The sequence below is a fragment of the Macaca thibetana genome, chromosome X (genome assembly GCF_024542745.1).
Source record: "Macaca thibetana thibetana isolate TM-01 chromosome X, ASM2454274v1, whole genome shotgun sequence".
Taxonomy (NCBI): domain Eukaryota; kingdom Metazoa; phylum Chordata; class Mammalia; order Primates; family Cercopithecidae; genus Macaca; species Macaca thibetana.
The window spans coordinates 149,587,395-149,599,574 of record NC_065598.1 but is presented as its reverse complement, the minus strand read 5'-3'; the positions used below and the strand labels follow the sequence as shown (position 1 = coordinate 149,599,574).

At 36.2% G+C, this 12,180-nt stretch overlaps 2 protein-coding genes across 5 annotated transcripts in view; one reads left to right on the top strand and one right to left on the bottom strand.

The window, feature by feature from the left end:
• F8 (coagulation factor VIII) overlaps positions 1-12,180 on the top strand; it is a 198,989-nt gene that overhangs the window by 114,254 nt on the left and 72,555 nt on the right. For all 4 annotated transcript variants that reach the window (XR_007722453.1, XM_050775409.1, XM_050775408.1 and 1 more), the window contains one exon: positions 8,079-11,184. Coding sequence is in view for 3 of the 4 variants with exons in the window: in XM_050775409.1 (XP_050631366.1) it covers positions 8,079-11,184 (3,106 nt within the window). In the remaining variant the exon portion in view is untranslated. The remainder of the gene's footprint in view (positions 1-8,078; positions 11,185-12,180) is intronic.
• Positions 1-12,180, bottom strand: part of FUNDC2 (FUN14 domain containing 2) — a 192,099-nt gene that overhangs the window by 142,788 nt on the left and 37,131 nt on the right. The gene's annotated exons all lie outside the window — the stretch shown is intronic.

The window sequence follows — 12,180 nt, the reverse complement described above, 5'->3', positions numbered from 1 at the left end:
CAAATAATTGGTTTTTATTTTATTATCCAGTCTGATAATATTGATCTTTTAGTTGATGTAATTGATCCTTTACGCTCAGTGGATTTACTGATATATTTGGATTTAAATCTCGCATCTTATTTGCTTTCTAGTTGTCCCACCTGTTTTATTATCGTTTTTCTCTGCTTTCTTTCCTTTGGAATTGAGTCTTTATTATTATTTATTATTATTTTATTATTTCATTTTCACTCTATTCATTTGTTAGTTTACATTCTTCTACTGTTTCATATGGGATATCTTAAAGGTTACGGCATGCATTCTTGACTTACTAAAGTCTAATTTAATTTGTTACCACTTCCCAGACAATGCAAAGACTTTCAAACAACATGACGCCATTTCTTACTCCTACCTTTTGTACTCTTGTCATTTATTTGAATTCTATATCTATTTTAAACCCCATAAGACATTATTATTGTTTTATGTAATCAATATCATTTGTGTGTGTGTGTGTGTGTGTGTGTATATATATATATATTTACACCTTTCATTTCTTTCATTCTTTTCTGCATTTCTTGCTTCCATCTATGATCATTTTCTTTTTGTCTGAAGAAACTTCTTTGGAACTTCCTTCAGTGTGGGTTGGCTGGTAAAATTTCCCTGTCAGTTTTTGGTCAGAATGGGTCTTTATTTTGCCTAGATACAAGTCCTTGGTTGGATTTATGTATTGTGAATGTTTTCTCCCAGTCTGTGGTTTGTCTTTTCACTCCTTTAAGGGTGCATTATGGTTAATAGAAGTTCTTACATTTAATTAATTCTTATTTTTCAGTTTTTTATGGTTAGTGCGTTTTGTATTCTGTTTCAGAAATTTTTGCCTATCCTAAGAACATGATGCCATCCTTCTATATATTCTTTCTACATATTTTAAATATTTTCTTCTAGAAGTCTGATTGTTCTATTGTTCACAATTAAGTTTATGATTCATTTTTAATGAATTTTGATGGAGCGATGCAGATAAAAGTTCATTTTTCCATATGGATATTCAATTGCTTTAGCACCAATTGTTGGAAAAAAATAATTTCCTCACTGAATTGCACTGTTGTCTTTGCCATGAATCTGATGACCATATCACTATAGCTTTGTTTCTGTACTCTATTTTAGGGGTAGGTTATGTTCCACAAGCCAAATTTGCAGCCTGTTTTTATATGGCATTGAGCTAAGAATTTTTTTACATTTTTAAAGAATTGTCACACAAAACAAAAAGACAGCAAAAAAACAAATAATATGTATCATGGACCATATGTATCTACAAACCTAAAATATTTACTATGTTGCTTTTTACAGAAAAAGTTTGCCAACCCCTGATCTCTTATATTCCATTGACTTATTGGTCTGTCTTTGTACCAGTAACGTATTACTTTATAGTAAGTTTTAATATTTGTTAGTATAATTCCTCCAACTTTTCTCTCTTTGATTTTTATATAAATTTTAGAATCATCTTGTTAATTTTATCAACAAAAATATCTTCTGAGGTTTTGATAGGAATTACATTGACTCTATAGATCCATTTGGGGGAGCATACATCTAAACAATATTGAGCATTCCTGTCCATGAGCATAGTTTGTTTGTTTGTTTATTTATTTATTTATTTATTTATTTATTTATTTAGATCTTTTAAATTTTCTCTTGGCAATATTTTTGTAAAATTTTAGTGTACAGGTCTTGCACATTTTTGTAAAATTTATTCTTTCGTATTTAATGTTATTTTCTATTTCTTCTGGTATCAGTTTTTATCAGTTGTGTTTTTCTAGAAATATGTCCATTTCAACTAAGTTGTTTAATTTACTTGAAGTAAGTTATTTGTAATGTTCTTTTGTCATCCTTATAATGTCTGTGCTGATGCCTCCCTTTTCATACCTGATATTTTAATTTATATTTTAACTATTTTAAGTTTATCAGCTTTGTTATAGGTTCATCAAATTTACTAATCCTACCATAGGATCAAATTTTTGCTTTGTTCAGCAGGTCATGGAATTTTAAAACATTTTTTTACTTTGTTTATTTTCTATGTTGAATTTTTATTTTTATTTTGCTTTTCATTTCATTTATTTCTGGTCTTTTGTTATTATTCCAATACTTTCTTTGGATTCAGTTTTCTTTTTCTTCTTGACTTCTTCAGATTAAAACTTGGTTCATCGATTTTCAACATTTCTTACTTGTTAAAAGTGCTATACATTTATCTTTATATACTGCTCTAACCCCATATCACAAATTTTGATGAGTCATATTTTTAGTATCATTGAGTTTAAAATATTTTATAATTTTTACGTTATTTCTTGTTTTATTCACAGTTATTTTACAGTGTTTTAATTTCCCAACATATGGAGATTTTCTGACTCTCTCTCTGTTGCTGATTTACTTGTTTTACTGTGATCACATAACATACTCTGTATTATCTCAATCGTTTGAAATTTGTTGAGACTTGCTGTATGCCCAGTAAATAATTTAATTTGATAAATGGCCCACTGCATTTGAAACAAATATGTCTCTGCTGTTGTTGGGTAGAGTGTCATATATTTGTCTATTATGTCAAGTTGCTTTATCATGTTTTTAAAATCCTTATAAACTTCCTGATATTTTGTCGTTTCTGACAGACATGGAGGAAACTGTGACATCTCTATGATTGTTGAGTTTGTTATTTTGCTGTTTGTATTTGTTAGTAAGATGTTTCAAAATAAATAAGGCAAAATAAAATCAGGTGCTTACAAATTTAAGATTGTATTCTTATTAGATCAATTCTTTCATCTTTGTGAAATGTCCTTTTTGTCTGAAGTACTACTTGTTGCCTTAAATGTCTGCATTGTCTAAAATTTATGCACCTGCACTATCATCTTTATTTTGGTTAATGTTTGTGTGGTATATGTTTCCCATTCTTTTCTTTTCAACCTATCTGTATCCTTATATTTACAGTGTGTCTTTTTTTTTAACATTTTCTGTAGTGCAAGTCTGTTGGTTAATTAATTTTGTCAGGTTTTGCTTCTCTGAAAAGTCTTTATTTATGTTTTTGAATTATATATTTGCCTTGTATAGAATTCTGGGTTTGTGGTTGTTGTTTTTGTTTTATTACATTTTGTTTTATTGGTTTTCCCTCAGCACTTTAAAAATGCCACTCCATTGTTTCTGCTTGCATAGTTTTTCACAATAAGTTTGCTGTAATTCCCATTTGTGTTCAACTGTATATAATGTATCTGTTTTTAAAAATCTGGATGCCTTCAAGCTCTTTACTTTGATTTTCGTGTGTGTGTGTGTGTGTGTTCTACTTTGGCATTCTCTAGGCTTCTTCAATCTGTGATTTGGTATCTCATTAATTTTGAAAAATATTTATCATCTGTGTCTTCAAATATTGTTTCTAATTTTTTCTCTTCTTCTGGTATCGCATTTACATATGTTATACTGTTCAATTTGTCACACAGTTCTTGAGTACACTGTTCTAGTTTGTTTTCTCACTATTTTTCCTTCTAGTTGTTCAGTTTTGTTCCCATTTATTGACCTATTTTTACTTCAATAATTGTTTCCTGGGTTGTTGAGTTAACTGATGAACTCATAGATGGCATACGATTTATCTTTTTATTCTTGTGTCACTTGTACTTTTGATGTCACATCTAGGAAGGCTTTGCCTCGCCCAAGGCCACATTTACTTCCATATTTTCTTCTAAGAGTTTGACAGTTTTAGCTGTTACATATATGTCTATGATCTAGTTTGAATAAATTTTTGTGTATGGTGTGAAGAAGAGGTCTAACCTCTTTTTTATCTTTTGCATGTAAATATCCAGTTGTCCTGGCACCATTTGTTGAAAATATGATTCTTTTCCCATTAAGTCATCTTGACACCCTTGTTGAAAATCAATTGACCATAAATGTGAGAACTTGTTTCTGAACTCTCCATTCTGTTCCAGTGACCCATATGTCTTCTATAAATTCTTATAGCTAATTCTACATTAGACTTTGGTTTTCAGATGTGGTAATCTCATTAGATTATGGTGACATGTTTGGTTACAAGTTTTATCTTCTCCTTGGCAACATTTTTTTGATTACTGCTCTTCTTTTATTTGTTTTTGTTGTTACTTTCTCTTTTTTTGAGACAAGGTCTTACTCTGTTGCCCAGGGTGGAGTAAGTGGTATCATCATGGCTCACTGTAGCCTCAATCTCCTGAGCTCAAGCAATCCTCCCACCTCAGCCTCCCACGTAGTGGGACTACAGGCATGCACCATCATGCCAGGCTAAGTTTTTTATTTTTTGTAGAGACAGGGTCTTGCTTTGTTGCCTGGGCTGGTCTTGAACTCCTGGGCTCAAGCAATCCTCCAACCTCAGCTTCCCAAAGTGCTGGGATTACCAGTATGAGCTACTGCACCTGGCCTTGTTGTTCCTTTCTTCCTTTTATCTTGTAGTATGTTGATCCTTTTTGCTTATTATTTATCATTGAGGTGAGTTTGTCCTAAATAAACTTTTTGCGGAAAGTTTATGTGGATATATTAATATTAATGAGGCATTAGGAGTGAGTTTTAGATTAGCAGGAATTCTCTTATGAAAGGTATTGATTGTATGTGTGAGTTTTCAGCCTTTACTTCTCTCTAGCCCATCAAGATCAAAGCTGCAGAGTTGTTTACACTTCAGAATTTCTTTCCTCCCCTCCCCACCTTACAAAACAGACTTTCACTGCAAAAATGGCTTGTCAGTGTGATTATTTGTTCTGGTCCCATCTTTCCTACCTTTTGAGACTTGTGTTGAAAGGAGTCCAGTAAAACCACCGATGCCAGCTTGTAGACCCGTCCCATTGTTATAATGAATGACTAACTGTTTTTCATATCAAAGTGTCATACTTACACCTTGACAGAAGAAAGAAACAAGGCCTGGAGCAGTGGCTCACGCCTGTAATTCCAGCACTTTGGGAGGCTGAAGTAGGAGGAATAATTAGACTTTGATATAAAAAATGGGGAAGATATGGAGGTATAAGATATGAAGAAGGATGTCTTCTTGGACTTTTCTGAAATCTGCCAGCCATGAGCCTCCACTCTTTGTATCTTTTGATACCCATTTTATATTAACTATACTTCTATTTTGTGGTTTCATGGCTTCAGATATCTTCCAGCTTAATTGTGCTCTGTCTTTAATTATTTGCAGCAATTTCTGAAAGGAGCAAGAAGAAAGACCAGACCTTTCTTTGCCACTTTAAAAACTGGTCATCTTTTGAAACCCCATGAAAGGCACAGTGGGTGACCATCTACCTCAGGAGTGGGCAAACTATGGGCCTTGGGTAGTCTGGTCTCCTGTCTATTTTTGTAAGGCTTTATTGGAACCCATACACACATAAACTGATCATCTCTTGTTTTGTGTTAAGTTTTCTTATAATTATTCTTTTCTATTTTGTCTAGTTGAACTACCATTTCATCTTGTGTATGCCCTTTCCAGTCTTAAATTATAGAAGCTATGTCTTTGTGGTTTTAAATTATGGAAGCTGTGTCTTCTTGTGTTTTAGCATGGCAAGATATTTGTTCTTATTTTTCCTCTAGAATCTGCAGTGGATTACTTTCAAAAGTAGGTATTGCTTCTAAGTTTCCTGACTTCTGTTTCCTTCTCCCTGTTCTGTAGTATCTTTATAGATTGCATGTCTTCTCTTATCCTTAAACAAGGTACAAAAATGTTCTGATCAAGGTTTGCTAGCAGAGAGGATAAGTGGCTTGCTCTTAGCTTAACTCTCTGTCTACTTAATGGATGTTGAATTCCCTTCTCAACTCAACAACTAGAAGAAAGGTTAAGATAAACTAACCCCAGTCCAATATCTAGTTTCTACTGGACTTTTATATGTCTTCTATGGTGGCTTCTCTCCTCTTACTTCCTTTACTGTCTGTGCAGGATGTGATCAGCTGGGCTCTGTCTCTCTGAGTTGCTTTGGTAGTATTACTAGTTTCAAGATCAGATAATAGCTTACAGAATTAATTAGTTCAGTGAAAGCCCTGGTTTGATCACAGAGGCAGAGACTGAGCTATATTTGTAGTGCTGACTAGACCCCAAACTTGGCCAGGTAGCTTGTACCTGTGTCAAAAGTTGGAGGAGGAGATTGACAGCTGAGGTGTCTCCAAGGGAATTACAATTATTTTCATTTTCTTTGTGTCTGTAATTATATCCCTTTTATTCAAATTTTGTATATGTGAAATTTCTTAATTTTTGTTTGGCTATTTATTTTATTGACTTCTTCATCAAACAACCAACTCTTCTTTAAGCACTTGGATTGAAATGTGTTAATTAATTATATTGTTTTAAATTTACCATTAGTCACACATACAATACAAAAAGATATTTTCATTACAAAATTTTAACCCAAGCAGTTAAAACTAAACTCCAGCTTGATCACCATTCCTAATACCAGGCCCTTCTCAGAGGGGAGGGTAAGTAAAAGTCCATTTTGGTAACTAGTTTAACCAGAATCTTTCATTGTTTCCCTGTTTTTCTTATAATGTCTTCCTTTGAATTATCCTCTTTTTTTCAAGAGTTCCATCATATGATGTATTCCTTTTTGCTTACAGATTGACCTCCTAGAGGCATGCATCCCCCTACTCCAGTCTGAGCTGGTTCTCTCTAGGCCTGAGGCTCAGTTATCAACTTGGGACTTTTATTTATCCTCCCTCAGGATAGGTACCTGGTTCTTGGATACCAGGTCTTTCTCTTGTTTGATATACTCCTTTATTTTGGTGGCAAACATTCCGTAATCACTTCCTGAGAATGGTGACATTTGAGGTAGATTTTCTGAGTCTTTATATGTTAGAATATGTTTTTATTCTCCTTTGCCACTTGATTGATAATTTGGCTGCACATAGAATGTAGGCATTCACAGGGCTTTTGGGAGCAGCTTCCCTTGAGGAGAAGATAGATACAGTTAAGATCTTCCCAGCAAAGACTGTGTGAAATGACAAGGCTGTTGAGGTACCCAACGGGTAGCTTGGTAAAGGTATATCTTGTCTCTTACGTTTATGCATCTACTTTACCACCATGGAATTAGCCTATTATAATTTATTGCATTCCTTCAGTCAGCTAATCTTGTTCATGGTAGAAATTTTATATTTTATTTTTTATTTTTATTTTTATTTTATTTTATTTTTTGAGACGGAGTCTTGCTCTGTCACCCAGGCTGGAGTGCAGTGGCGTGCAATCTGGGCTCACTGCAAGCTCCGCCTCTGGGTTCACGCCATTCTCCTGCCTCAGCCACCCAAGTAGCTGGGACTACAGGCATGCACCACCATGCCCTGCTAATGTTTTGTATTTTTAGTAGAGACAGGGTTTCACTGCATTAGCCAGGATGGTCTCCATCTCCTGACCACCCGCCTCAGCCTCCCAAAGTGCTGGGATTACAGGCGTGAGCCACCATGCCCAGCCATGGTAGAAATTAGTATTGCTAGTATCATGGTAGAATTTTATATTAGCTGGATCCTAGACCTAAATGCTTCTTCCTTGTGCTTACGTATTCTGCAAGTAGGTGACGGTGGATGCTAGGTATTGTGTAATGTGATTTCATTGTATTATATGATGGGGTAGATACTATTAGCCTCATTTGCAAATTAGAAACCTATTGTTCAGAAAGCTTAAGTAACTTTCTCAAAGTCACATGGCTGGTGAATGGTAGAACTGGGATTTGAATCCAGGCAATCTGATGGATTCAAGAGGAACCTGTGCCACTATGTGATATAGCAATAACATCTAGCTAATATACTTTCCTGAATTAAATCACTGTCATATTCAGAGTTCTGTGTCACTATTAAGACCCTCCACTATTGTGTATATTAATTACATTTCCCCATTTTAATCCCAATATCTATTCATTTTTATCACAGTCTTTTCTTATGGTCAGAAATAGGCATAGAACAACAGCAGCAATGCAAAAACCACTTTTATATTACATGTTCCAGGGATTTAACCCAATGACCTGTGATATAATGATACTGACTAGTATTTTTTTCATTTATCTGGGAATGGGAGAGAACCTCTAACAGAACGTTTTAGAATCTGTGTTATGAGTAACCAGAGTCTTATTCTTCCTCATCTCCAGGCCTATGGATTCTGGGGTGCCACAACTCAGACTTTCGGAACAGAGGCATGACCGCCTTACTGAAGGTTTCTAGTTGTGACAAGAACACTGGTGATTATTACGAGGACAGTTATGAAGATATTTCAACATACTTGCTGAGTAAAAACAATGCCATTGAGCCAAGAAGTTTCTCCCAGAATTCAAGACACCCTAGCCCTAGGCAAAAGCAATTTAATGCCACCACAATTCCCAAAAATGACATAGAGAAGACTGACCCTTGGTTTGCACACAGAACACCAATGCCTAAAGTACAGAATGTCTCCTCTAGTGATTTGCTGATGCTCTTGCGACAGAGTCCTACTCCACATGGGCTATCCTTATCTGATCTCCAAGAAGCCGAATATGAGACTTTTTCTGATGATCCATCACCTGGAGCAATAGACACTAATAACAACCTTTCTAAAATGACACACCTCAGGCCACAGCCCCATCACAGTGGGGACATGGTATTTACCCCTGAGCCAGACCTCCAATTAAGATTAAATGAGAAACTGGGGACAACTGTAGCAACAGAGTTGAAAAAATTTGATTTTAAAGTTTCTAGTTCATCAAATAGTCTGATTTCAACAATTCCGTCAGACAATTTGGCAGCAGGTAATGATAATACAAGTTCCTTAGGACCCCCAAATATACCAGTTCATTATGAGAGTCAATTAGATACCACTCTGTCTGGCAAAAAGTCATCTCCCCTTATTGAGTCTGGTGGACCTCTGAGTTTGAGTGAAGAAAATAATGATTCAAAGTTGTTAGAATCAGGTTTAATGAATAGCCAAGAAAGTTCATGGGGAAAAAATGTATGGTCAACAGAGAGTGGTAGGTTATTTAAAGAGAAAAGAGCTCATGGACCTGCTTTGTTGACTAAAGATAATGCCTTATTCAAAGTTAGCATCTCTTTGTTAAAGATAAACAAAACTTCCAATAATTCAGCAACTAATAGAAAGACTCACATTGATGGCCCATCATTATTAGTTGAGAATAGTCCATCAGTCTGGCAAAATATATTAGAAAGTGATACTGAGTTTCAAAAAGTGACACCTTTGATTCATGACAGAATGCTTACAGACAAAAATACTACAGCTTTGAGGCTAAATCATATGTCAAATAAAACTACTTCATCGAAAAACATGGAAATGGTCCAACAAAAAATAGAGGGCCCCATACTACCAGATGCAGAAAATCCAGATATGTCATTCTTTAAGATGCTATTCTTACCAGAATCAGCAAATTGGATACAAAGGACTCATGGAAAGAACTCCCTGAACTCGGGGCAAGGCCCCAGTGCAAAACTATTCATATCCTTAGGACCAGAAAACTCTGTGGAAGGTCAGAATTTCTTGTCTGAGAAAAATAAAGTGGTAGTAGGAAAGGGTGAACTTACAAAGGATATAGGACTCAAAGAGATAGTTTTTCCAAGCAGCAGAAACCTATTTCTTACTAACTTGGATAATTTACATGAAAATAATACACACAATCAAGAAAAAAAAATTCAGGAAGAAATAGAAAGAAAGGAAACATTAATCCAAGATAATATAGTTTTGCCTCAGATACATACAGTGACTGGCACTAAGAATTTCATGAAGAACCTTTTCTTACTGAGCACTAGGCAAAATGTAGAAGGTTCATATGAGGGGGCATATGCTCCAGTACTTCAAGATTTTAGGTCATTAAGTGATTCAACAAATAGAACAAAGAACCACATGGCTCATTTCTCAGAAAAAGGGGAGGAAGAAAACTTGGAAGGTTTGGGAAATCAAACCAAGCAAATTGTAGAGAAATATCCACACACCACAAGGATATCTCCTAATCCAAACCAGCAAAATTTTGTCACGCAACGTGGTAAGAGAGCTTTGAAACAATTCAGACTCCCACTAGAAGAAACAGAACTTGAAAAAAGGCTAATTGTGGAGGAGACCTCAACCCAGTGGTCCAAAAACATAAAACATTTGACCCCCAGCACCCTCACACAGATAGACTACAATGAGAAGGAGAAAGGAGCCATTACTCAGTCTCCCTTATCAGATTGTCTTACGAGGAGTCATAGCATCACTCAAGCAAATAGATCTCCATTACCCATTGCAAAGGTATCATCATTTCCATCTATTAGACCTATGGATCTGACCAGGGTCCTATTCCAAGACAACTTTTCTCATCTTCCAGCACCATCTTACAGAAAGAAAGATTCTGGGGTCCAAGAAAGCAGTCATTTCTTACAAGGAGTCAAAAAAAATAACCTTTCTTTAGCCATTCTAACCTTGGAGATGATTGGTGATCAAAGAGAGGTTGGCTCCCTGGTGACAAGTGCTACAAATTCAGTCACGTACAAGAAAGTTGAGAACACTGCTTTCTTGAAACCAGGCTTGCCCGAAACATCTGGCAAAGTTGAATTGCTTCCAAAAGTTCGCATTTATCAGAAGGACCTTTTCCCTACAGAAACTAGCAGTGGGTCTCCTGGCCATCTGGATCTCATGGAAGGGAGCCTTCTTCAGGAAACAGAGGGAGCAATTAAGTGGAAGGAAGCAAATAGACCTGGAAAAATTCCCTTTCTGAGAGGAGCAACAGAAAGCTCTGCAAAGACTCCTTCCAAGCTATTGGATCCTCTTGCTTGGGATAACCACTATGGTACTCAGATACCAAAAGAAGAGTGGAAATCCCAAGAGAAGTCACCAGAAAACACAGCTTTTAAGAAAAAGGATACCATTTTGCCCCTGAACCCTTGTGAAAGCAATCATACAATAGCAGCAGTAAATGAGGAACAAAATGAGCCCCAAATAGAAGTCACCTGGGCAAAGCAAGGTGGGACTGAAAGGCTGTGCTCTCAAAACCCACCAGTCTTGAAACGTCATCAAAGGGAAATAACTCTTAATACTCTTCAGTCAGATCAAGAGGAAATTGACTATGATGATACCATCTCAGTTGAAATGAAGAAGGAAGATTTTGACATTTATGGTGAGGATGAAAATCAGAGCCCCCGCAGCTTTCAAAAGAAAACACGACACTATTTTATTGCTGCAGTGGAGCGGCTCTGGGATTATGGGATGAGTAGTTCCCCGCATGTTCTAAGAAACAGGTATGAATTCATTGGTTACTCCTTTGCTCTGCTCTTGTGACATTTGACTTTACCAGATGATGATACCAACAATGAGAGTTAGAGGATGAAAAATCAAGGTGGCTTGAAACTCTTAACTCTGGTGAGATAGAAGAGAGGTTTACAAGAGGGTAGAGGAATCAGGGTCAAGAAGGAGCAATGTGGAGCAGGAAGAAAGTCAACCTCACCTATCAACCTTATGAGCTGCAGGGGAGATCTTAGTCTCATCAGAGAACTTTAAGCGAGGCAGAAGAAGTGAGTTCATGTTAAAGAGGTTAAGGACTTGTGGAGGATTGGTTTTCATGATACTGGGGATCCAGAGGGCAAAGTAGGAGGATTTTATTTTTAGGTGAGTAGAGGGAGGTTGAGCGGTCAAGTACCACAGAGAAATGTGGAATATAAACATAAGGAGAGTCAGTCAGTCAGCAAATATTTATGGAGCACCTGCTACATGCCAGACACTTTTGTACACATTGGAGTGCAGCACAGCAGGAGCTTATATTCTGTTGGAAAGAGCAAGAGACAAGTTAGTACAAAACTAAATAAGGCAATCTCAATGGTGTTATTCAGAAGATAGAATAGAATAATATGGTAGAGAGAATAATATGATGGAGTAATATGGTAGAGTGTTACATTAGCTGTGGTGGTCACAGAAATAATCTTTGAGGAGTTGAGACCTAAATGATGATAAGAGGCCAGCTGATGGAGCTCTGAGAGAAGACGTTTCCAGACAGAGGGAACAGAAAATGCAAAGGCCCTGAGAATGGAAAAAGTTTAGCATGTTTGAGGAACAAGAAGGGACAAGCATGACTTGTCACTTTCCCACCTTGCTTTCTAGCTCAACTAAGCCCTTATTGCTGCACAGCAACCATAGAATATTTCCTTAGTCCACTGACTTTCTCATTCTCCTGGACCTCTATCTTAGATTTTCTGTTTTCCTTACATCTAAAACACCTTTTTTCCATTCTCCAATGCCCA